General features: G+C 49.3%; 1 protein-coding gene across 2 annotated transcripts in view; it reads left to right on the forward strand.

Moving 5' to 3' along the window:
- The first annotated feature begins 4,305 nt into the window (after nt 1–4,305).
- The window catches only part of ITGA8 (integrin subunit alpha 8), a 128,554-nt gene continuing 106,732 nt past the window's right edge, over nt 4,306–26,127 (forward strand). Inside the window, exons 1-2 of one of the 2 annotated variants that reach the window (XM_080974393.1) lie at nt 4,306–4,654; nt 8,545–8,669. In XM_080974393.1, the coding sequence (XP_080830519.1) occupies nt 4,407–4,654; nt 8,545–8,669 (373 nt within the window). In that variant the 5' untranslated portion in view covers nt 4,306–4,406. The remainder of the gene's footprint in view (nt 4,655–8,544; nt 8,670–26,127) is intronic. The other variant, XM_080974394.1, reaches the window with a different exon arrangement.

Below are 26,127 nucleotides of genomic sequence, written 5' to 3' on the forward strand. Positions count from 1 at the left end.
GTCCACCAGAAGAGGCAGAAATGTGCATCTTCTCAAATACAAAACGTTCTTGCCAATCTATGCAGCTATTCTGTAGAAATAAGTGCTATTAAAAGGAGCCTGTACTACTGATAAACACTTTTCCAAATAGTATTTTTTCAAAAGGCCAGAACTGTTTGAAAAGTTGAGATGGTAACTTGCAGATTTTTTTTAAAAAAAATCAATGTTGCTGTACTCTGGCAAATACAAAATAACTATTAGAAGCATGTGTTACGCTAATAGTCTCAGCTGCTCTTGGCTTGCAGTTATTTTCTCCAAAAAGAGATGGCTAGAAATGCTTGGACTGCAGGAGAAAAGGCATATTACTGAAGGTTACAAATGCACACAAATGCACTATTATGCAGGAGTCATATGTCTAGGAAGGTCTAGCATGTGCTTTAGTAGCAGTAAAATGCTGTTGAAACCAAGTTGTTCCAGTTCGTTATTAAAAGTTTGTAACCCGCACCCCAGTCTCATGATCATGTAACTGGCACTAGTCTGTGACTGTGTTTTATAATATCCAAAGTACATCATTTTCCTTGCAGAAATTTGTCTTGGGTACGTATCAGTACCATTAACCTAATTGTGCTGTTTTGTATTATGTTTGACAATGTCTGCAATTTGCTGCCAAATATCTACCAAAACTCAACCCCCTGTTTTAACACTGTGTCATTTGCATTCCTCAGTAGCACCCGTGGAAAGATGAAGCAGCAGGCCCAGAACTGATATGTAGAGTTTCATTGTCAAATCCCAGCAGAGAATGTGTTTCTGGAGAGAGAGAATCAAGTGCAGTTGAACTCTGTTTTCCCCGATAAAGCTGGGTTGACTGAAGAGGGATCAGACACTTGAAGCATCCTTAGCCAATGAAGCAGAGGGGTATTGAAGAGCACAAATGCTATCTTGTTTGTGTTTTAAGATGGCCCCATATTTTTCATGTTGACTTTGAGGGGAAGATGGCGAGAGAGCCCTGGGATTTTGGTTTGGATTTGTTTGTTCTTCTGGGTGGGCAAGGGCCCTGTAAAATAAACTCAGGCCCTCTGTGGGAAAAGTGTGTTTGGCTTGATCAGAGTTTCCTTTGGAAACACCCCCCCCCCCCTTCAGAGACCCTGCCCTTGTTCTGGGAGATAACGATTTTTGTTAGGGTAATTATATTGGGCAGGGGGTGACATTGTTTCTTTCCCTGCTTTATTTCAATGCACTCACTACTCTGGAGCAGCGGAGGTTCAAGGTCAACTGTCTCTCCATATTTCACAGTTACTGGCTTGCTTTTCCTCAAGAGATAGACTAAAAGAGAGAGGTAACAACTTCCTTCTGTTACAGGATACTGCTGCTGCTTTTGTTCTTACTCTCATTTTTTTAATGCTCCCCTCCAGAACCAGAAATAATTGCAAAACTTACTGATGTGTCAGAATGACTGTCTCTCTCAAACAGGGAACCAAAGGTCCATACCCTTCCTCTGCTGGCTGTAGGGTAGTTACTTATGCACTACAAAAATAACATAGGTTTGCATAATACTTTGCATATGCTAATTTGTGTCTATTGCTGCCGATTTAGGGATAATTGCTAGAGTTCGAAAAGAAAGGCGATAGAGACAGTGAGCATTTTGCACAGGGGTTCCATTCCTGGCCCCCGTGTGCATCTGCAGAACCCACATTAGCCTGCTCTGCCCCCATTCTGCCCTCTTCCAAGTCAAAAAGGACCTGCCCATCTGTGGTTACACATCAGTTGGACGGATGGAAAATGGTTGCCGCCTCTACGTCTCTCCTTGGTTGGGGAAACGGTGACCCCCTATGGCCCATTGTGGCCCTTGGTGTGAAAAATCGTCCCCATCCCTGTCTTACAATTCACTATTAGCTACAACTCTGTCAAACCATATTCACCTATTTGAAGTACCAGAAATAAAGATTTAATAAGGTTTAACATTTGCCATAAGTTTCTCAACTAAAATTTTCTTTTATCAGATTATTTTATCCTGCTTTTTAAAATTTCAGCCGATTTTATTCCTTTTTAAGAAAACAACCAGATGGTGGGAAATAAATTAATTGTAATACAGATGATGTGATGGTTTTGTCATAGTTATGCTGAAAGAGGGCCAATTGTTTCCCTTCCCCCTCTTGAGTTTGAGAGGCCTCCGTGGCTCTATTCCCACCGCTATGGGAAGTTGATGTGTTCATTTCACCCTTAAAAATCTGCACAACAGCTCTGGTTACATCTCACTTAACACTGCAGCTGATAGGAGCGTCTCAAAAGTCAAATAGCATGAGGCAGGGCAAGCTGGTGATGACAGCTTAAGGCGCTGCACTTAACCTTGGAAATAAATTTTGCTCTTTGCTTGCAGTCGTTGGATGTGGCCAAGTAATTCTGCCTGCCACTCTCATATGCATTCACACCACTGCTATATATATATATATATATATATATATATATATATATATATATATATATATGCACCCTACACTGTCTCTTGACTTTGTTTTAAATGCCTTCGTTCAGAATGTTCTCAACTGACTCCTCCATCTCTCTCCTTCCACGGCTTTTTGTTTGTCCTGCCAAAAGCTACAAGATAAGCTGGTTTTAGAGAAGTACCCAGATGTGTGTGAGGAAGAGCGGTTTTCTCATGCCAGAAAAAAACACCAGACAATTTGGCTCCATCACTGTGTATCTCTCTCCCCCTTCCCTTTGTTTTAGTGAAAACTACAATACAGGCAAGTCCTGCCTATATTAACAACACTGCTAAACAGAACTCAGGAAAGGTCGGGGGGTTTTTGAGAGAGAAAGTTGTCAATAGTTTGCCTTAACCAGGGACAGGGAAGCAGTCGTCATCCAGATGTTTTCAGACTACAACTTCCATCATCCCAGACCATTGGCCATGCTGGCTGGGTCTGATGGGGGTTGGAGTCTGGCAACATCTGGCTGCACGGGCGTATCAATAAAACCAATACAAATCTGAGGTTCTGCCCCCCCCCCCAAAGTCTGCTTCCTTAAGAAAAATCCTGAAAGGTCACTGGTTCCCCTCCTAACTTACCGTAAACCCTGAAAGCTGAGAAAAATGGCCACAGATAAGCATTTTCTGAGGATTTTTGCCATTTCTCATTCTTCAAAAGACTACCCAGCTTCACTCTTGGGGGAAAGTCAGAAGCACAGCCTTCTTAGTTTGTGGAAAAGCAAGAAGTCCTGGAAGAGGGGGTGGGAGGAATCATGGTGGGGTGAAGAAAAAGCAGCAATGGCAGCTTGGGGCATCTTTGAGAGTATTATGGCATAAGGCAGGGGTCAGCAAGGTTTATCTTGCCTGGGCCAGATCGGTCCCATGGAGATCCCTCCGTGGGCTGGATCATGTGTGCATGCTTATGATTTCCGGCATCTGCGCATGCACAGACGCGATCTCCGGCGCCACGGAAGTGAGTCCCTGCGCTGTGCCGGTTTAGCGCCGCACATGAGCAGGCAGCTGGCTTTGGGGGCGGCTTGTGGGCCGGTCAAACGACCTCCACTGGTCCGCTTCCAGCCCATGGGCCTTAGGTTGCTGACCCCTGGCATAAGGTTTTGTGGAGCATAGTCCACTTAGTCAGATGGATGAAGAACTGACTCAGTAGCCAATGTGGTTGGACCCAGGACCTGGGAGACCAGGGTTCAAATCCCCACTCCCCCATGAAGTTCACTGGGTGACCTTAGGCCAGTCTAACCTACTTCACAGGGTGGCTGTTTGGGAAGTACACGAGGAGGGCGAGAACCAGGGAGGCCACCTCCAGCTCCTTGGAGAAAAATGCAGAGGCTGTAAGTGCAATAACTGCATCTGAGGGTAGAGGGGAAGAAGAAACTGAGCGCGGAGGAGTCAAGTGGCCCTGAACCGGCACAAGTCCGTGACGACCCTCCGCGAAGTCGCAAGAGTGCCAGATGAAGACAACCAGGACCCTTCGCAAGAGCAGCGTGCAGACGCCAGACCTTGTGAGCGTCGTAAAGTAACCTCAGCCGCTTGCTTCTGTGGGAAAGGAGCTTTCTCCTCGCCAGAGAAGTTCCAGCCCGGACGCTCTTCTGGAAGGGCCATCAGCGGGGCGGCGGCGTCCGCGTTTGGCGGGCTCGGCCCTCCCGCCTCCCCTCCCCGTCGCGGCCCGGCCGAGGCCACCAGGGGGCGCCCAGTCAGGCACTCCGCGCGCGCTGCCCCGACGGCCGGCGGCAGCGGCGGGCTTTGCGCCTCCCTCGCCATGCCACCTCCTGGCAGGCTGGCGGGCGGCGCGCGCAGAGCGAGGCGCGGGGGCGGCAGCGGCGGCGGCCAGAGGTAGCCCGGCCAGGCTCCCAGCGGCGCCTTTCAAGCTCCTCGCTGCCGCCGCCGCTTGGGACTCCTGAGGAGAGCGAGCGAGCGAGCGAGGGAGGGAGGAGCGGCTGCCGGGAGGATGTGGAGGCGGCGGCGGAGGCTGCTGCTGGTGCCGCTGCTGCCGCTGCTCGGGTCGGCGTCGGCGCCTTGGTGCGGGCGCTGCGCTGCGGGCGGCGGCGCGCTGCTCTCGCTGCTGCTGCTCCTGGCGCCGCTGGCCGGGACGCTGCGCGCCTTCAACCTGGACCAGGAGAAGCTCGCCGTCTACGGCGGCCCCGACGGCAGCTACTTCGGCTACGCGCTGGATTTTTACAGCCCGGCGCCCCACGCGTAAGTAGCGCCCGGCACTTTTATATAACTCCTCGCGAGCTGCTGGGAGTTGGTCGGCTGCCCTTGGGATGGACGGAGGACGTTGCCTCGTGCAGGATCAGGCCCACTGGTCCATCGAGCTCGGTGCATTGACGGGCAGAGGCTCTCCGGGGTTTCAGGCATGGACTCTGCCCGGCTCCTACCTGAGCCTGGGATTGAATTCGGGACCTTCTACATGCCAAGCAGATGCTCTGCCCCTGAGCCCGCGACCAAGAGCAATGCGCGCACTCCTTCCGAGCGGTAGCCGTCTAGGCGCGGCTACTCGGAAGCAAGTCCAAATAAGTACTTACTCCCACGTCAGCGAAGGGGTTGCAGCTGGCTTTCTCGAAAGTCAGCAGCTCCGCTGAGCCCAGCGAAACATACTTTCCAGTAGGCGTACATATAGGTTTACATAGGCAAGGCTACTCACCTGGGAGTAAGCCCATTGAACTCGATGGGGCTTACTTCTGAGTAGACATGCATGGGACGGTCTACTCATCATACAGCGAGAGATTGCAATGGGCTGGTGAGAAGTTCCACCGGTAGGTCTTCTGCGATCTGGACTAGAGAATCGAGTGGATCCTGTATCCTTCTTAGTCCAGATCGCAGAGTCCGGAATGATTTCAAGGCAGTTACGTTGACCCAAATGCAGCGTCTCTTGCTATTTGATGCATGTGGACAGATCGCGAGGCATCCAGTATTCTTTTCCTCCAAAGCAGCGTCACAATGTGCAGGTCTACCGATCCGTGGGTTGATGTGAAGAACACATTTAAAGCATATCCCACCCCACTCCCTCAAAAGATTCTTGGGAATTGCAGTTGGTCAAGGATGCTGAGAGCTGTAGCTCTGTGAAGGGAAACTAAAGTTTCCAGGATTATGGGGGGGGGGGGTTTGCTTTAAATGCATGGTGCCCATACTGTACACAGCCATGGTGCTGAAATCAGTGCAATTGTAGAAATCTAGATTTAAGTAGGAGTTTCTGTGAGGCTGTGTCAGGGGCACATATAGGCTCAGTGGCACAGCCTGACAGGATCACTGGCAAGTCACTTGAGATGTACCCCCAGGGTTTAAAGGTAAAGGGACCCCTGACCATTAGGTTCAGTTGTGACTGACTCTGGGGTTGTGGTGCTCATCTCGCTTTAATGGCCAAGGGAGCTGGTGTACAGCTTCCAGGTCAGGTGGCCAGCATGACTAAGCCGCTTCTGGCGAACCAGAGCAGCACTTGGAAATGCCGTTTACCTTCTCGCTGGAGTGGTACCTATTTATCTACTTGCACTTTGATGTGCTTTCGAACTGCTAGGTGGGCAGGAGCAGGGACCGAGCAATGGGAGCTCACCCCGTCGCGGGGATTTGAACCGCCGACCTTCTGATCGGCAAGTCCTAGGCTCTGTGGTTTAACCCACAGCGCCACCCATTTAGACTGTGTATATTTCATAGAGCATCTGTGAAGCCCATTAAGAACAAGTTGTGTGTGTGCTACAGTGAAATGCTTTCTGCGACTTAAATAGAAGCGCATTTTTCTGCTGATTCAGCCCTACTGAATTTGACAGGATTAAAGCCAATTACTTTGCCTTAACTGGGCAGGAAATCAAACTGTGATTGTCCAATTTAAGGTGCACAGCAGTTTTCTATTGATAGTAGTTCTGTGGACTCTCTGTTTAGACATCAGTGGTGCTGTACTAAAACCTCTCTCTTGTAAGCTGTGGATTGTTGCCAGGTTGAATAGACTGAGCTGATTGCTTTGATGAGACCAGGTGTGGCCATAGGCAGGCTTGCATGCCATCAGTCTACCCTGTATTACTGTACATGTCATAGCAGAATGCATAGATCAGGCATAGGCAAACTCAGCCCTCCAGATGTTTTGGGATTGCAACTCCCATCATCCTTAGCTAACAGGACCAGTAGTCAGGGATGATGGGAATTGTCGTCTCAAAACATCTGGAGGGCCGAGTTTGCCTATGCCTGGCATAGATTTACTCCACTGAAAAGCATGGTGCTTGAGATGAGTTCTGTTTGCAATGTTTGATCTGTGATGTCCCATTCACACATACATGTGGTGTTTGCAGTAACCTAGTGGTGAATGTACACATATGAATGGCTCCTGGGTCTATCAAATATTTGGAGGGGATGTGGACCAGGGGCAGGAGAGAGTCATCCCGATATTTGAGAAATGAATCCATGGAATGTTGGTGTCACATTGGAGATCTGCAAGCGGATTTGCTGGAGCAGGGAAGATGCTGATGTATGGCTTATTGGCCAGCTTTGGGGCCAACGCCTATACTGAGCAAATGGAGCATAGTGTCTAAGAGCTATGAAAGCCCCTGGTTGGAGTCTTCCACCACCAACTCGCACGGTAGCCTTAGACAAAGCCATTCTTTCTCAGCCATTAGTCCTCCTGTCTCCAAAATTGGGAGATAATAATACTGACTTACCTTAAAGCAGGGATGGGAAACCTGTGGCCCTCTGGATGTTGCTGAACTACAACTCCCATCATTCCTCACCATTGGCCATGCTGGTTAGGTCTGATGGAAGCTGGAGTCCAACAACATCAGTGGCAGGGTGGGGTCCCTCAAACCTGCCTCCTCTCTGCCTTCAGCATATGATGGTAGTGCTGACAGTAGTGACTGATGCTCCTAATGCACCAGCCTCCAATGGATGGTGGTGATGAGCCAGTTCATAGACTCACAGAATCACAGAACTGCAGAGCTGGAAGGGTGCCACAAGGGTCATCTAGTCCAACCCTTTGTAATGCAGGAGTCATTCACCCAATGTGGAGCTCGAACCCATGACCTTGAGATGAAGGGTCTCATGCTGTACCGAATGAGCCCTTTGGCCTTCTTACTGAGATCAACAGAATTTGCCTGGTGAAGCCAAAAGTCTGTTTATGCAGCAATTTCCCCCAGATGGCTCACAAACAGTTCACAACCCCTAGTTGTTTGTTTGTTCCTAGCTTCTTACGATGAGTAGTACACTGCCTCTAAACATACATAGAGCTTGTTTGTAGCAATGTCATGACCACTGACAGACCTATCCCTTGTGAATCCCTTTCATCTTTGCTTTGAAAGATGTCTACTCTACTGGACCTCACAATGTAATGTGGCAATGCATTTTCCTTAAGTTGAGAACATAAGAAGAGCCCTGCTGGATCAGGCCAAAGGCCTGTTTAGCCCAACATCCTGTGTCCCACAGAGATAAGCCAAATGCTTCTGCGAAACCCACCAGCAGGGCATGGGGCATGTTAATGATGAGCTTGCTGGAGAAGTTGTCCTGTAACCCTATTTAGATGTTCAAAGAACAAGGCAGAAGGCGGAATGCATGGCGTAGCTTCCCAGGTGGCATGTATGTTGGATTAGCATCCCCTCAAGACCTTCATCCAAGTCATTTATAAAGATGTTGAAAAACAATGAGCCCAGAACAGAACCCTGCAGCACTTTTTTTTTTTAATGATGATTAGGAACTGTTTGTGAGCACTCTTTGGATTTGGTTACCAGCTTCTCCACAATAATATCATGGAGGACTTTGTCGGAAGCCTTACTGAAATCAAGACACGCTATGTCCACAGTATTCCCTTATCCACCAAGCTTGTAACTCAAAAAAGAACAAAATGAGATTCATCTGGTATGACTTGTTTTTGAGAAACTCATGCTGGGTCTTAGTAATCATAGCATCCTTTTCTAAGTGCTCACCAACCAGCTGTTTAATTACCTATTCCAAAAAGTGCTTGACCATTATTTATTCTTGTTGAATGCTTATAAGTTGTTGTTTTTTTAATTAGCTATTGAGCTAGCCTTCAGCAAACAGCTATGTTTCAATGAAACGGCTGACCTTTGCTATTTCATCCTTGTTCATGAACGCCTATGGATGTTTTGCAGAGTAAGTGTCCTAGTTGGAGCTCCTAAGGCCAACACTACCCAGCCAGACATCGTGGAAGGAGGAGCAGTCTACCATTGCCCTTGGCCAGCCGCTGACTGTAAACAGATCCCATTTGATAATACAAGTAAGTGAACTGGTTCTGTGTCAACATTGGTATGGAAACATGTAGTTGAACCCAAGTTCTGATGAAGCTGTGCTTACTCCCTGTGGCATTCCCTCCAATGGTGGTCATTTGCCTGACCTAACTCTCTGCAATTTCCCAGGAGGAAACACCTCTCTTGTGTGTTTGTATGTATGTGCTTTGTGAGGAAGGATTCCATGGGGTTCCCCAAAGAGAGAGCAGTGCTATGACCTCCAGTGCTTCTACTTAGGCCACATTCATACTATACATTTAAAGCACCATGACACTATTTTGAACATGGCTTCCTCCAAAGAATTCTGGGAGCTATAGCTTGTTAAGGGTGTTGAAAGTTTCTTCCCCCCTCCCAGAGCTACAATTCCCAGAGTTCCCTGTGAAGGTGGTTGTTCAACCACTCTGGAAATTGTAACTCTGGGGAATAAAGGTCTGCTAACAACTCGCAGCACAGGAGCTATCCCACCCCTGAGGCAAGGTAAGGCAACTTGCCTCAGGCAGCAGGATCTACAGGGCCACCAGATCAAGTCTCCAAGAAATGAATAGCCTGCTGCTGCCATGGTGGCAACAATGGCTGTGGCACGCTCCTTGGAGGCCAGATCTGACACTACCTTGGCAGCACCCCCACCCCACGCCACCTCTACAGCAGCCTTCTGGCAAATAGGAGGCACTGCTGGTCTCCTACCACCCTTGTTCCTGATGTAGCTCATTATTCCCGCCCTGTTCCCGATATAGATCTTCACTCACCCCTTTTTTGCCATGGCAGGGGACATGGAGCGTTCTGTGATATGACTCAGGTGCCAACGTGTATTGGTCCAGCCCTGCTCAGTGCCCTTGGCAAACTACAGTTCCCAGAATTCTTTGGGGGAAGTCAGAAGTCTTTAAAGTGGCACCATGGTGTTGTGAATGTGGTCTTAGGCTCTCCACCTTCACTAACTTTCCTGGGTGTCCTGAACCTTCCCCCACCCCGGATGTTTTCATGCAATGTGATTTACACTGGAGTCCTTGTTTTTGTTTCGTGTTTCTTTTTTAAGAGAACTGGCCTTGAGTTTTACATAGTGAGCTCCTTGTTCAGTGTTCCCCTCTGAAGCTGAAATCTGTGTGCACTCAGTGCTTAGCACCCAGTCTTTTGCATCTCCATATGCGCGGGGATTTCTGTCTGGTTGGGTGGAGCGAAAAGGTACCCTTGCACTGCATGCTTATTTAATTCTTTTCAGAGGGGAGAACTTTCTTTCAGGATAGGGAGGCTGGGTGGAAACCAGTGTAGGCATCATATGGATGGATTGCATCTACTTCAAACCCCTCCCCCACCCCCTCCGACAGATGGTTCCTATTTAATTAAAGGGAAAACACATTTGAGACAATTTGGGCTGTTTATGTTTGCTGTTGTTTTCCCTTTATGGCCCTTGAAAACCATTTAGTGCTAGTGTCTTCTGAAACATTAAAACTGAAAGGTTTTAATTTAGTCAGATCTGATCTTTAGAAGGGATGGGGGCTATGATTCATGGAACTTAGTTTAACTTTAGTGGTGCTTTCTTGAGAACATGGGTACACCCAGCCCCCTTTCTGCAAACATCTATTTCAAAACTTCCCAGAGAGGGAGGCAAAATTAGTAAGGTGATACCTTTGGACACACCAGTGTCTTCTGGGGGAGGTCTCCTTCAGACTCATGTAAGGAGGCTGGAAGTGAAACTCAGCTCAACAAGCAAAATTTAGATGGGTACTGTCAGGGGTTCAGGAGCAGAGGCAAGGGCAAGGGAGGAAACAGAGAGCGAGGGAGAGGAGGCAGAAGAAAAGATGAGTGATGACGACGACCCGAGATCTCCGAGTCTTTCCAGTGAATCAGAAGATTCACAGAAAGGAGCACCAGTGGCCAGGGCAAGGGGGGAGCCTAGGGGGACACCCCAGGAAGATAGAGCCAGAGGGGACTCAGAGGGGAGCAGTTGGAAATCAGGACCAGCGTCACCGCCAGAGAGCAGGGAAGAGGAAGGGCGCCAGGGATCAAGCGCTGGCAGCTCACAACAGGGGGGAGGGCACGAGTCAGGAGTGGCCACACCTCCATCGGGGAGCGAAGAAACGGTCAGACGGAAGGTGGAAGGTTGGGCGCGCGTGCCAAGTTCAAATGCACAGGAAGGTGGCGCAGTAGGCAGCCCGGAAAGGGAGCCAGGTCCTAAAGCCCGCCGAAAGGAGGGAGAAGAGTCAGGGGGGTCAGCGTCAGCGTCAGAGGAATCCCGGAAGGAAGAGACCCCGGGGGGCAGAGGGACCCAGAGAAGAACAGTCAGGCGGAAAAGGTGGAGCAAGGCTAGGATATTAAGTTGGTGTACAAGGGGCGGAGACTCAGATGGAGCTTCGCCGATCTAACCATGAGACGTAGAGTTGCACGCAGCAGCTTGAGAATGGAAACTGTAACTCAATAAAGACTTTTATTTAATGATCGCTGGCTAGCGTGATCCTCTGTGAGCTAGGATCTGGAAGCAGCTCTGACAGTAAGCTCCATCTCAGATTGTGGGCATCTACGTCCTCGCGGAGAGGAGAGAAAGCGGGTGCCTACTAGCGAGCTCACGAACGGCAGACAACATGACGGCCGAACAGCAGATAGTGGAACTCAGAGAAGCAGTGACACGACTGAATGCCGAGGCTCTTGCATCCAGGAAGAGAGAGGAGGACGCAGCTGCCGCCTACAGGGATCTCCAGGTCAGGTTGGAAGTGCTTACGAAGCAAGGGCAACTGACACCCAAACCGGAGGGGATTGGGTTGGGGAGACGAACAGGCGGTCTGGTATCTCACTTCGATGGGAATTTGCAACAGTACCCCAACTTTAGAGCAGATGTAATGTGTGCACTGCAACTGCTGAACAAAGACTTTAGAGATGAGCAAGAGAAGGTGGGATTCATCATGTCCCATTTGCATGGAGATGCTAAAGCATGGCTGCGCAATTTGTGGAGAGATAATGATCCGGCGCTCCAAAATGCGGATGCCTTTATTAAAGCGATGGATGGGTGCTTTTTATCAAGCATTGACGTGGATCTTGCTCGGCAGGAGATACATGGACTGAAGCAAGGGAGGGCCAGCGTAAGGCAGTACCATGCCCGCTTTTTCGCTTTGGTCAGTGCCCTGGAATGGGACAGAGATTCGGCTCCTGTAAGAGACCTGTTTTGGGAGGGCTTGCACGGCTCGGTTAAAGATGAAATTGCGAGGGGGGAGAGACCCCGGACCACGCAGGAGATCGTTCAGAGGGCGCTGGCGGTGGGGGTGCGGCTGGAAGGACGTCCGTGGAGCAGGGACGAAGGGCGTGGAGGGCGCGAACCAGCCAGAGGCTCCTCCTTCCTTCCCAGAGAAGCAGCGCGTGCGCAATCCACGCCTCCGCCAGGAGGAGGAGCGGAACCTATGGAGGTTGGAGGTGCAAGGGCTCAGTCAGCAGCCAGAGCCCTAGCACCGGCAGCAGTGAAAGCGAAGCCTCCTAGAGGGAACAGGAAGTGTTACATCTGCGATGATCCACAGCATATGGCAAAAGAGTGTCCCCAGAGGCTCCACAAGCACACTGCAGCCTCAGCAATGGTAACTGCAGCAACGCAGCAAGGACAACCACAGCAGGGAAACGAAGGAGTCTGGTTGGAGGAAGAGGCACTGGGGCCCAACCAGACGTGTCAGTGAAGCAGTCCCCAGAGATTTTACAGCCCATGGACCCCCTCCCGCCCAAACCGGTAGTGAAGCTCACCGCGTCGCTCCAGCTGCCCAATGGAATCACCATGGACGTGCCAATCACCATTGACTCCGGAAGCAATGCGGACTTTATAGGGCAGGACTTTGTCGACCGGCACGCTATACAGTTGCTGCCTGCCACGCTGCCCCTGCAGGTTGTCACGGTGGATGGCAGGGAGCTGCTAGGGGGGCAAGTGGTGAAGCAGACGCCACCAATGGTGATGCGACTTGGGAATCACAGGGAAATCATCAGCTTCAATGTCACTCAACTATCGGACACGCCCATTGTATTGGGCATGAGTTGGCTGGACAAGCACAGCCCGACGCTGGCTTGGTACCAGAGGCAGCTGACCTTCGGCTCTTCCTTTTGCGCTGAACACTGCATCGTGCCCAGGCAGGAAGGAGGGGAAGAGGAGTCACAGCTGCAGCTAGGCACGCTGCAAGCGGTCCCCCACAAGTACGCAGAATTTTTGGAGGTTTTCTGCGAGAAAGAGGCAGACAGGCTACCCCCCCACAGACCATATGACTGCAAAATTGACCTGCTGCCGGGGGCGGCGCTACCCAAAGGGAAGCTGTATTCCATGTCTGAGGACGAACTGCAGGAACTCAAAGAGTTCATAGATCATAATTTGGAGCGCGGTTTCATCCGAGAGTCCAAGGCAGCGGGGGGCAGTCCGGTATTCTTTGTTAAGAAGCGGGACACGCCCCAAAAAAGACTTGTAGTGGACTTTCGCATCTTGAACAGTGTGACCAAGCCATCGGACTTCCCCATGCCCCGAATCGACGACCTCCTCGCAAAGGTACGGAAGGGCAGAGTGTTCACCAAGTTGGACCTGCGAGGGGCATACAACCTCATTCGCATGCGGGAGGGAGATGAGTGGAAGACAGCCATGTTCACGCCCCTGGGCACCTACGAATATAGAGTTATGCCTTTTGGATTGCAAAATGGCTCCCACGTTTTTCAAGCTTTCATGCATCACGTGTTGGCGGGGCTCCTCTACAAGACGTGCGTCTGTTTCTTGGATGACATCCTGATCTTTTCGGAATCGCAGCAGGAGCATGACAGACACGTCAAGGAAGTGCTGAGCAGGCTACAGCAACATAGGCTTTACGCCAAGCTGGAGAAGTGCCAATTCGACGTGACGGAGGTGGATTTCCTGGGCTACAAGTTGTCTGATAAAGGGCTCGCCATGGACAGCGCCAAGGTCCGAGCAGTGTTGGATTGGAAAAGCCCACGCAACCGGAAGGAGGTCCAACGGTTTGTCGGCTTCGCGAACTTCTATCGCAAGTTTATCAAAGGCTTTGCGATGCAGACAGCGGCCATCACGGACACGCTCAGCTCCAAGAAAAAGAAGTTCATCTGGACAGAGCAGGCGGAGCAGTCCTTTCAGGCACTCAAGCGTCTCTTCGCGTCGGAAGAGCAGCTGCTTCATGTCAACCCCAGCAGGCTGATGAGGGTGGAGACAGACGCTTCGGACAGAGCCGTGGGAGCAGTCCTGCTGCAGAAAGACCCGCAGGGGGTTTGGAGGCCGGGAGCGTTTTACTCAAGGAAGCTCAGCAAGTCCGAACAGAACTACACCATCTGGGACAGGGAGTTGCTGGCCATTCATGCAGCGTTCAAAGCGTGGAGGCACTTCCTGATCGGCGCCAAGCACACGGTGCAGGTCTGCACGGACCACAAGAATCTAGAGCACTGGCGCACGGCACAGTTCCTGAACCAGAGGCAGATACGTTGGGCTGAGTTCTTTGCGAATTTCGACTTCCGAATAGAGTATGTCCCGGGGGACACCAACATCATGGCGGATGCTCTCTCCCGTAAGCCACAGTATCTGGAGGAGGCAACGCCAGCGGCCGCCATGCACATCTTCGCACCGACAGTGTGGGCGTGCGCGGCGGCAACAGTTGACCTGGATGCGGTGCGACGAGCGTTGCAGGATGACTCCTTCGCGCAAGCAAAGATGGCAGAGGTGCACAGGGGCACGGCAGCGACCGACGAGTTCCAGCTGCGAGATGGTTTGCTCATCCGTAAAGGGGCCATCTACGTGCCGGGAGACGAACTTCGCGCCAAGGTACTGCAGCAGCTGCACGACGCGCCCACTGCCGGGCACTTTGGCAAGGAGAAGACGGTGGAATTAGTAGCCAGAGACTTCTGGTGGCCCGGAATGAGAGGGGAAGTCGCGGACTACGTGGCGAGGTGTGACACCTGCCAGAGGTCCAAACCAGTGCACAGACCGCCGGCCGGACTGCTGGAACCGCTGCAAACTCCGTTCGAGCCATGGGAGAGAGTGGCCCTGGACTTTGTCACGGATCTGCCCAGCTCGAGGGGCAAGACGGCTGTGCTGCTGGTGGTGGATTTGTTCTCCAAGATGGCACATTTCATTCCGTGTGCGAAGGTGGCCACGGCGGAACAAACCGCCAAACTGTTCATAGACCACGTGTTCAAGGTTCACGGTCTGCCGCGGTCTATTCTGTCCGACCGAGGGCGACAGTTCATCTCAAACTTCTGGCAGAGGCTGATGGGCTTCCTGAACGTCAAGATCAACCTGGCGTCGGCTAGACACCCGCAGACCAACGGGCAAGCGGAGCGGGTCAATGCCATCATGCAGCAGTACCTGAGATGTTATGCGAATCAACAGCCAGCGACGTGGGTGGATTACCTGCCTCTCGCCGAGTTCGCCTACAACAACACGAAGCACGTGTCCACGGGGGTCACGCCGTTCTTCGCCAACAACGGGAGGCACCCTAGAACCTTCCCGGGACTGGAAAGAATGGGGGAGGGGGAGCCGCAGACAGCAGATGCGTTCGCGTTGGAGTTGCAGGAGGTCCACGATCAGCTGCGGCGGCACCTGGAGCTGGCTAAACACGCATACAAGGTACAAGCGGACAAACACAGAAGGGTTGGCGAAGAGATCCATGTGGGAGACTGGGTCTGGTTAGCAGCCCACGCAGTGCCGGCCAGGTCGTTGGCGAAGAAGAAACTAGGGCATAAACAACTGGGGCCCTACCAAGTCGACGAACAGGTCAACCCGGTGGCTTTCAGGCTGGCTCTTCCGGAGGGTTCCAGAATGCATCCGGTGTTCCACAGATCGGTGCTCACTCCCTACAAGGCACCTCACAGGTTTCAGGAACCAGGAACGGCACCGGGTCCGCTCCGAGAGAGAACCGGGCAAGGGGGAGTGGCACAGGAGGAGCGCATCAACGAAGTCAGGAGATTTTGGACTCCAGATGGGGGGAAGAGGGGGTAGAATACCTTCTCGCCAAGGAGGGCACCCCGGCCAGTGCCAACAGCTGGGTGCCGGGCTACGCTTTAGACGAACCTCTGCTCAAAGAAGAGTTTCATGCCCTCTTCCCACATAGGCCAATGCCAGCAGACTTTTTCGACGACTGGCTTTTCACGCCCACGCTTTCAGCCAGCACGTTCCGGGGGTTCGACTCGGACGAAGAACCGACACGAGACGCCCGTTCCCCAGAGGGGTCACCCTCGGGATCTGCTTCAGAACCCTCGTATTGGTGGGATGATCGACCAGAGGAGCAGTTCCGCAGAAGGTGGCTGGAGGGTCCAGGACGAGCAACGTCTCCAGAAGGCAACGAAGGAGAGACGGACATGGACGTTTTCGGGGACGACCCGGGTTTCGAGCACGGCGGCACAGAGATGGAAGCGGAGGTGACCGTCGTCAACGAGAGCAGGGAGGAAGAACCGGAAGACTTCGGATGGCGGCCCGCCACGGGAAGCGAACTGTATCCGACATTCGTCCCCCTGACACGGCAGCACCCAGATCCCGCACCGGAAGGAGGGGAGGGGGGAAGAGGGGGCTTCGAGGGGGGGATGGATGTCAGGGGTTCAGGAGCAGAGGCAAGGGCAAGGGAGGAAACAGAGAGCGAGGGAGAGGAGGCAGAAGAAAAGATGAGTGATGACGACGACCCGAGATCTCCGAGTCTTTCCAGTGAATCAGAAGATTCACAGAAAGGAGCACCAGTGGCCAGGGCAAGGGGGGAGCCTAGGGGGACACCCCAGGAAGATAGAGCCAGAGGGGACTCAGAGGGGAGCAGTTGGAAATCAGGACCAGCGTCACCGCCAGAGAGCAGGGAAGAGGAAGGGCGCCAGGGATCAAGCGCTGGCAGCTCACAACAGGGGGGAGGGCACGAGTCAGGAGTGGCCACACCTCCATCGGGGAGCGAAGAAACGGTCAGACGGAAGGTGGAAGGTTGGGCGCGCGTGCCAAGTTCAAATGCACAGGAAGGTGGCGCAGTAGGCAGCCCGGAAAGGGAGCCAGGTCCTAAAGCCCGCCGAAAGGAGGGAGAAGAGTCAGGGGGGTCAGCGTCAGCGTCAGAGGAATCCCGGAAGGAAGAGACCCCGGGGGGCAGAGGGACCCAGAGAAGAACAGTCAGGCAGAAAAGGTGGAGCAAGGCTAGGATATTAAGTTGGTGTACAAGGGGCGGAGACTCAGATGGAGCTTCGCCGATCTAACCATGAGACGTAGAGTTGCACGCAGCAGCTTGAGAATGGAAACTGTAACTCAATAAAGACTTTTATTTAATGATCGCTGGCTAGCGTGATCCTCTGTGAGCTAGGATCTGGAAGCAGCTCTGACAGGTACAAACATTGTACAGTATTGTGTAATTCGCCCTATGTCCTGCCTGAGCACATGAAATGGTTGTGGGACAATAGAGAAAGAAAACTTAAGGACACAGTCCTTTGTAATAACTCAGTTACAAAGAAACAATGGTGTCCCCACCCCACAATAGCTTTAAGAATCCCCGTGTAGCTGTACAGTTCCCAGACTTTTAAGTGTGTTGTCAAAGTTTTATTTGACAGCCAAACAAGACTCCCCCAATGGGAGGTATGTTTGACCAGGTGACAGGGTGCTTTCCCCTGCAATCATATCTCTCAGCAATTTACTTTGGGATCTATAGCAGGGCAGAAGTTGGATCAGGGTCTACTGGTAGAGCTCTGGGTGATCTGTGGTAGATCAGCAGGGATTCCTGGTTCTCAATTGTTTCACATTTGCAACAACAAGGGCTTTCTTCTTCCTCTTTATTGCAGGAACCCACTTAAAGAGGAAAAAGAAAGTCCTTGTTAAGGAAGCTTAAGGAGAGAAAAAAAGAGCAGATTTCTGTGTTAAAGAGTTCTGAACTCAGTTCTGGTACCAAACGGACACTCCTGAGCTGAACTTGTCTTCAGAGGTGCCCTGCTCCTTAATCCTAAACATGCTATGTCAGCTGCTGCCTCCACCTTGGCCACTATTTTGCAGCAGGTTCCAGTTGATGGACCTTGAGACTCTAGTAAAAACAAAGCAGATTGAGAAATAGGTACACTGAGGGAATGTCCATGTTGTACGATCAGAGTGTTGAGTTTACTTACATTCTTTGCGTATGTGTTTTCCCACGGCAAATGTAGGGAGCCTTTAACCCTTCAGATGTTGTTGAACCACAGCTTCCACCATCCCTGAACTCTAGGTTGAAGAACACTTAACCTTAGATATAGGTTATGGGTGCAACAGTGGAATGTCTAGGCACGCTTTTTAAATAATGAGAATACAAAGCTGAAAATGAATGAATTGCAACTAAAATATTATGTGCATTTTTCACATGGTCTAGACCTTCCCAAGCCCACCCACCTAATATTCTTAAGAGGGTCTCTTCTCCAGTCTTCATAGAGTAGCTGGAAGTGGGGAGGCAGAAAAAGGTCCTCCTTTCCTTCCACTCTATGGTTTTAATCTGAAATCTTGGGCACAGTACTGCGCCCAGAGCTCAGAAACTGCTCACACTAATGAAATTCCCTGTCGCAAAATGCGCCTAGAACAATGGGAGTTTCAAGCACTGCTAACAGCACAAATCTACTGATTGCATTAACATTCGTATAATCTCTGTCTACATTCCTTTGGCTACGACTGTATTGCAACCCCAGAAATACATCCTGGCCCTTTAAGCACATTTGGAGTTACTCATGCAGAACTAAACTAGAGGAAATAGCATTCAGGTCTTGGAATAATGTGATGAACAATATGTACAAAATCTCTAGTTTAAATATCTACGTTAGTGAGTGTATGTGTGAGAGAGTGTCGCTATGCCATGCTGTCCTTAGAATGTTTCATTAGAAGTAAGCCCATTCAATGAGCATACTCTTTCTCCATCAAGTCTCCTTAGAATCATGGCTTTAGTTGACTAGCACACATACTTTCAAGTATCGTAGTGACATCAAAAGTGTAGCGATGGACTCATTTCCCAAATTTGTCTTGCACCTGTATCTTTAAAAAAAAAAGAGAGTATGAGAAGTCACCAATCCAGATAATGTAGCACTGGAAAGTACCGTATTTTTCGCTCTATAAGACGCACCAGACCATAAGACGCACCTAGTTTTTGGAGGAGGAAAACATGAAAAAAAAAATTCTGAATCTCAGAAGCCAGAACAACAAGAGGAATCGCTGCGCGGTGAAAGCAGCGATCCCTCTTGCTGTTCTGGCTTCTGGGATAGCTGCGCAGCCTGCATTCGCTCCATAAGATGCACACACATTTCCCCTTACTTTTTAGGAGGGAAAAAGTGAGTCTTATAGAGCAAAAAATACGGTAATTAGAATTCACCTCCTTACAGGTAGCACCTCTTGGCAACTTCTGGGAGTGTGTGTGTGGGGGGGAGAGAGAGAGAGCGAGAGAGAGAGACTATTTCACCAGGCCCTGTTGTGAGTGTGCAAGGACAACAGCACCAAGAACACCACAGACCTGGGGAGGAGACCTTGACATAATATGCCTCTAGCATCACACATCGCCAGCATCCAAATTCAGAGGCAAGCCAGGAGCCAAATTTCATCTGGCTGGATGAAGAGAAGCCCTGTCTCCTGGAGACAGTTACACCCAGTGTTAAGAACATAAGAATCCCACTGGATGAGGCCAAGCATCTAGTCAAGCATCCTGCCTCCACAGTGACCACCCAGATGTCTATGTAAAGCCCGGAAGCAGGATCTAAATGCAACAACATTGTCCCCATGAGACACCATCTCCCCTGGGCTCACTGCTGGTCATGCAATGACAGCAGAGATACCAGAGACCTAGGGAGTGATGCTGACCACAACCCTCCAGCTTCTCTTTCTTAGCTGTCCACCACCAAGGGATGAGCCAGGGGCCAAGTTTCATCTGTAGCCATGCTTCTTGTGTTGTTTTAATCTGTTTTCTTGCAGTTCATTTGACTAGACTTTGGGCTCTAAATCTTGCAACAAAAGAAAAGTCATTTTAATATGACTAGTCAGAGCCACACAAGGAAACATTTTGGTGGCACCAAGCTGAACCTCTGATGTCTTACGTCACTGCTCGTCCTTTCCCACTCGCAAAAAGAGATTTTCCAATTTAATGAAGAATGGGAATGGAAGCCAACTGGCGTTAATTACAGACAAATGGGACTGGATCAAACACTGCAGCCATTTTATAGACTTGGGGTTTGCTAATACCAACGTTCTGGGTGTGACCTCAAAAAGAAAATGAGAGTTGGGTGGGCAGGGGTGTGTTAATACATAATATTTTTGGTCTGAATATCCAAAAGCTTAGTGTAACACAAAAAAAATAATAGTTTGGGTGTAATATGAAATTCATTTATTTTTGCACAAAGAAAGACAATAAATGATTAACTCTTAGTGTTGCATGAGTGTGGACTCTGGACAACAGCTACAGGCAAGAAGTTGAAGCAGGTCCAGTCCAAGGGCCACATTCTACCATTAGCAACATTTCAGGGGCCACATGCCAGTGGCAGTCAGGGCCAGAGGCAAAAGTGGTTGGGGCAATGACTTTAACTGTAGGCTACATTCCAGTATCTTAAAAAGCAGAGACATCACCTTGCCAACAAAGGTCCATATAGTTAAAGCTATGGTTTTCCCAGCAGTGATGTATGGAAGTGAGAGCTGGACCATAAAAAAGGCTGATCACCGAAGAATTGATGCTTTTGAATTACAGTGCTGGAGGAGACTCTTGGGAGTCCCATGGACTGCAAGAAGATCAAACGTATCCATTCTTAAGGAAATCAGCCCTGAGTGCTCACTGGAAGGACAGGTCGTGAAGCTGAGGCTCCTATACTTTGGCCACCTCATGAGAAGAGAAGACTCCCTGGAAAAGACCCTGGTGTTGGGAAAGATTGAGGGCACAAGGAGAAGGGGATGAGAGAGGACAAGATGGTTGGACAGTGTTCTCGAAGCTACCAGCATGAGTTTGACCAAACTGTGGGAGGCAGTGGAAGACAGGAGTGCCTGGCATGCTCTGGTCCATGGGGTCACGAAGAGTCAGACACGACTAAACGATTAAACAACACATTCCAGCAATGCAAAGGTTTCAGGCTTCTATATACACCCACCCCGATCCAGGCAAGAAAGAGACCTTATCATAGTTTCCAAATAGGCAAAATCACTTGAAGAAGGCCTGGAGCAGAACATGACCTGGGGAGAGGGGGTGGGGTCTGAGGAAAGCCACAAGTCCAGAGAGCCCTATTTGGTCCCCAGGCCTGTGGTTTCTCTGCTCCTAACGAAAGAGGTTCAAAAGACCACATTTCAGTCTCTGCTTCCAGGACTCCTTAGACATGTTTTCTGAGTAAGATGGCATTTAGAAAGCATTATGGGACTTGTATCCTTTCAGTGCGTGGAGACCCCACAGCACACTTGGATGAGTTTCTGGCTTCCTCTGCCAACAATACTTGCCGCACAAGTCGACAGAGCAGGAGCAGGGGATGAGGACACTTCCTACAAGCGGCCTTTGTGAAAAAGCCATAACAGCAATTCCTCTGTGGTCCAATTTTGAAACTATTGCAACATTGTCACCCAAAGCTTCAGAATGCATGGCTGAGCATAATAAGACCCCTGTGGGATCAGACCAAAGGCCTATCTGGCCCAGCATCCTGTTTTCCTCAATGGCCAACCAGATGCCAGTGGGAATCCTGCAAGCTAACGTTAGGGAAATATTTATTTTGCCCTAATGGGCAATAGGTTCCCTTGTTGTTGCTCTCCAGCAAGTGCTATTAAGAAGCATGCACCTTATGTTCTTGGACTGGGAGGCAGCAAATAGGCATCATTAGTATGGGTTAATAGCCTTGTCCTCTATGCATTTGTCTAATCCCCCTTGAATGCTGCCTAAGGTGGTGCCCACTGCCGCATTTTATGGCTCCCAATTCCATAGTTTAGCCATGTGAAGATGTACTTCATTTGTCTCGTCTGAGCTTTCCACTAATCAGCTTCACCAAACGACCCAGAGTTCTGCTGTTTTGACAGAAGGAGAACCCCCCCCACACACACTTTCTTTCCGGCATACATACTCTTACAAATCTTTACCATTACTCACCTTTTACAACTGGGTCATCATTTTCATGGAGCTGTCCACCAAAACCCCCAAGATCTCATACCTGCCCTTTGTTTCTGCTTACCATCCCCTCATGGAAGGAGAGGCTCACACTCTCCTTCACTGCCCAGCACAGGGTAACTGATTGTGTCAATTACCCATTAAAAAGGTAAAGGTAAAGGGACCCCTGACCATTAGGTCCAGTCATGACCGACTCTGGGGTTGCGGCGCTCATCTCGATTTATTGGCCGAGGGAGCCGGCGTACTGCTTCCGGGTCATGTGGCCAGCAGGACTAAGCCGCTTCTAGCAAACCAGAGCAGTGCACGGAAATGCTGTTTACCTTCCTGCTGGAGCGGTACCTATTTATCTACTTGCACTTTGACGTGCTTTCGAACTGCTAGGTTGGCAGGAGCAGGGACCGAGCAATGGGAACTCACCCCGTCGCGGGGATTCGAACCGCCGACCTTCTGATTGGCAAGCCCTAGGCCCTGTGGTTTAACGCACAGCGCCACCCGCATCCCTAATTACCCATTACCTTGCTTTGTATTGCATGATGGTTCTTCTCCCCATGCAATTCCTAGGGAACTGATTCAGCCTGAATTACTACACTGCTAAGCTGCCTCACACCTGGGTGAAGACTTCAAGTGTCTAGTAATCTTCTACATTTACTAACTCTAGAAATTAGGGGTGGGGGAATATTGTACCCAGGACTTTTAGGGGAATCTGTCTCCCTCTCAAACCCATAACAGTAGGTCCCCATTGTTTTCTCTGGGAGGAAAGAAGTTCAATTTGAAAAGCAAAAAGCAGTGCTCCAGATGCAAGAAATGAAGGCATGGCTTAACTATGGAGCATGCAAAATCCCCCCAACCCATTCCAACCGTAGTGTGATAAGCACAGGGATTATGGATGGCCGCTTGGGCATCCTAAGAGGCCATCCACTAAGGTGAGCAATATGTTGTGGAATTTGGGGGTGCTTTACATGAAACTTGAGTCTTGTGGGCATAAGAACACAGCAGATTGTGCAACAGGGCTGGCCATTGGGTACATGGACTGTGGCTGATGGGAACCGGAGTCCTATAACAGATGGAAGACATCAGGTTTGGAAAGGCTGGTGCCCATCATTTCAAGGTTCTTGGAAAGACAGATGTAGTAAAGAAATAACTTCTTCCTAGGCATGCATAGTATTGCACAGCCCAATATATATTTTAATATGAGACTATGAACTGCCTTGTTTTTTGTTCTTTGGCACCCCTTTGTTTCCAATATCCACTTGCTACCAGAACTGTAGCATCAGAAGGGGCTCAAAGGGTCATCAGTGCAATGCAGGAATCACAGCTAAAGAAAGACATCAAACTTCTCTTCAAGACCCTCCAATGAAGGAGAGTCCATGAGAGTCCATCCAAAAGCCCTAGTGGTGATCATGAAGGGTATATAGGAAAATGCTGTCCTACGATTACACACAGCTTCTTTCAACAGCTGCTTCTTCTTAAGCCTTTTACAATTTCCATGTTATTTTTAACACTCTTATTCCTACAAAAAGCCTCACCCCTTTTTGAATCTCCTTAATTGAGAATTGAGATTTTTAGTTTTAGGCTGGCTGAACTGGGAGCAAACAGCTCAGTTATAATTCCAGTTCCAAGAAGAGTAAATAGTTTTCCCCTTGGTTAATTTTATTTCTTCCATGTCTCCATCTTTAAAACGTCAGCAGCAAAGCCTACGTCCTGATTGCCTTACTCTGCTATTGGGTTCAGTTCCTGAAAGTCCATAAATCCTCCCCTCTGGTTGTTTTGTGTATACAAATAGGTATCCACTGATTTCAGCAGAATGAAAAGAACAGAAAACCCAAGAGCATGTTTTGGTTTGATTAGAGAGGGAGGAAGGGAGAGGAATTGCTCGCAGCCAGTAAATCCAGGGGGATGACAACCTGCAGTTGAGTTCCATTTGGGTTAAAAGGATGCCTGTGGGTCAGTTCAGGCTTTACAAATTGGGTGCTCATTGGGTGCTTCTCTCTTGGTGACTGCTGTAGTGCTTGAAGGGGAAATGAGAGTCTGAGGACACTTGCCCTGGGTGGGGGGGGGGGATGCTTTTGAGATGCTGGGGACCCACAACCAATGTGTGCACCATGTGTTTACAAATGTGGTGTTTCCTTCATGCAATAAAGCTGTTTTGTCAAAAGGCATGAGTATTATAAGGCAGAAGGCAGGGATGAGTGTGCTAGCCCTGCCCCTTTTGACATGTCCTCAGGCCAGTTTCTCCTGCCCTCCACATTTTGATGGGCAGACGTCTGCTGTGGAGCCTGCTGTATGCACATAGACTCTGCATTATTAATTAATTAATTAATTAATTAATTAAAATTATGCACTGCCCTTTGCCCGAAGATAGCATGGCAGTTCACAAGATAGAAATACAGGATAAATGCACAAATAAATAGCCAAGACAAAAACAAAACAAAACACACACACAAACCCACATTTAACAGGCTGTAGAATATTAATCAGCCAAAGGCCTGGTTGAAGAGGAACATTTTCGCCTAAAGATTATAATGAAGGTGCCAGACAAACCTCCCTGGGGAGAGTGTTCCACAAATGAGGAGCCACTGCAGAAAAGGCCCATTCTCCTGTTGCCACCCTCCGGACTTCTTGTGGAGGAGGAATACCAAGAAGGGACTCAGATGATGAACTCAGAGTCCAGGATGGTTTATATGGGGAGAGGCAGTCCTTGAGGTGTTGCAGCCCTGAGCCATTGGGACTGCAGAGGTTAAGAACCTCAGGCCCAGGGCCCAAATGCCTTTCTCTCTGCCCAGATATGGTGGAAGTTGTAGCCCACAGCATCTGCAGGCTTCTATGTATCCACTGAGAAGCCTCATTCCTGACTTGATCTACATGCATATTCAGAACTTCTTTGGAGGTGTTGCTACACTTGCCCTCGCCACCTGGAGCACAACTTATCTTTTGAGAGTTGTTGTTTTTTTGCTTAATGAGCCATCTTGGAGATTGTTGCAGCAAAAAGGTGGACTTAGAAGCATTTTAATTAATTAATAAAGCCAACCTGCCTTTGAAAATAAGGATCCTGTTGCAGTTCTCTGAAGTGGCCGGAAGGGGTAGCTGGAGAGCAATGCAAAAATACTTCCCTACATTGTCTTCACAATTCTAAATTTAAGAATATTTGTTCAGTACGATCTCTGAATCCCTATCCTGTTAAAAATGTGACACACTAAAAATATATATTTTAAAATCTTAATTTACTGTAAAATAGCTTCTTTTCTTTTTCTGAAGCCCAGAATTGTTGGAATGAGATTTTGCTAATCTTGAATGATTAGGTGGTTTTCCTTCCCCTTTGGTTGTGCTCAATCACACCTTGACGAAACAGGTTGTGCTTTTCAACCAAAGGCTGCCTCACTGTCAAGTTGCAGGAGGGGAGGTCTTTGGCCAAGTGTGCAGCTGAGATAAAGCATGAGTCAGTTTGGCCAGGAACAGAGCTGATTGTAACCAGAGCCAGGTACTTGTTTAAGGAAAGGAGAGGATGTATTCTGATACGCCAGGGATTTAATTACACGGAGAAGCTATTTACTGTTAAGATGGTGAGACGCTGTGGGACATTAACTACAAGACAGGATTTATTTCTGGAGAAAAGAAGTGAAAAGCTCACCATCTCACTGCTTTTTGATACAAGATGTTTAGGAACCTCTAACCATGTACAGGAAAAGTGTGTGTGGTGGATGTGTGGCTTCTGTTGTCGACTGTCACTTTTAGAAAGTAAGAGACGCAGTTTAGTTAACCTGGCTTGAAAAATCCACTCTCCGCTCTCAACTTAAGCCCAGAGATCCAGAATCTTCTGGATTCCGTTTTAATTCAGCTCGTATTAGCCCCAGCCAGTATGGTCAGTGGTCAGGGGTGATGGGAGGGCTACAAGTTCTAAATTTAAGAATTGGACTGGCAGTCCAAGGAAATTGCACAGGTTGAAACTCTAGTGCAAGCGCAGCTTTAGAATCGTGATGTTGATATTGTCTTGGATGAAGCAATTTCTGACTTTATGGGGAATGCTCCTAAAGTGGAAATATCCACCAACTGAGTTAGATTTTCAGATTTGGATGAATTAAAGTAATCCACAGGAATATTATTTTATTTTTACTTTTTATCATTTCTTCTTCCTGTGGTACTTTTTTTTATTTAAAAAAACGCACAGACTATATTTAGTGCTCTCTAAGCTGTATTCCATTATTTGTGGTACTTTTATGGATTTGCAGAAGCCCAGACACTCTGTTTGTAATTACTTGCCCTGTTTTCCTAGATTCCACCGGCTATTTCAGACTGCCATGTATGGAAATCACTTCCATGTCGGGAACATTTGGCACAGCCACACGTTAGCGTGTCACCATTTGATGATGGTGCCATGCAACTGTTTTGTTGCACATAACATGTGCAGGGAAGACTTGGC

Source organism: Podarcis pityusensis, assembly GCF_964106645.2.
Source record: "Podarcis pityusensis genome assembly, chromosome: 12".
NCBI lineage: Eukaryota > Metazoa > Chordata > Lepidosauria > Squamata > Lacertidae > Podarcis > Podarcis pityusensis.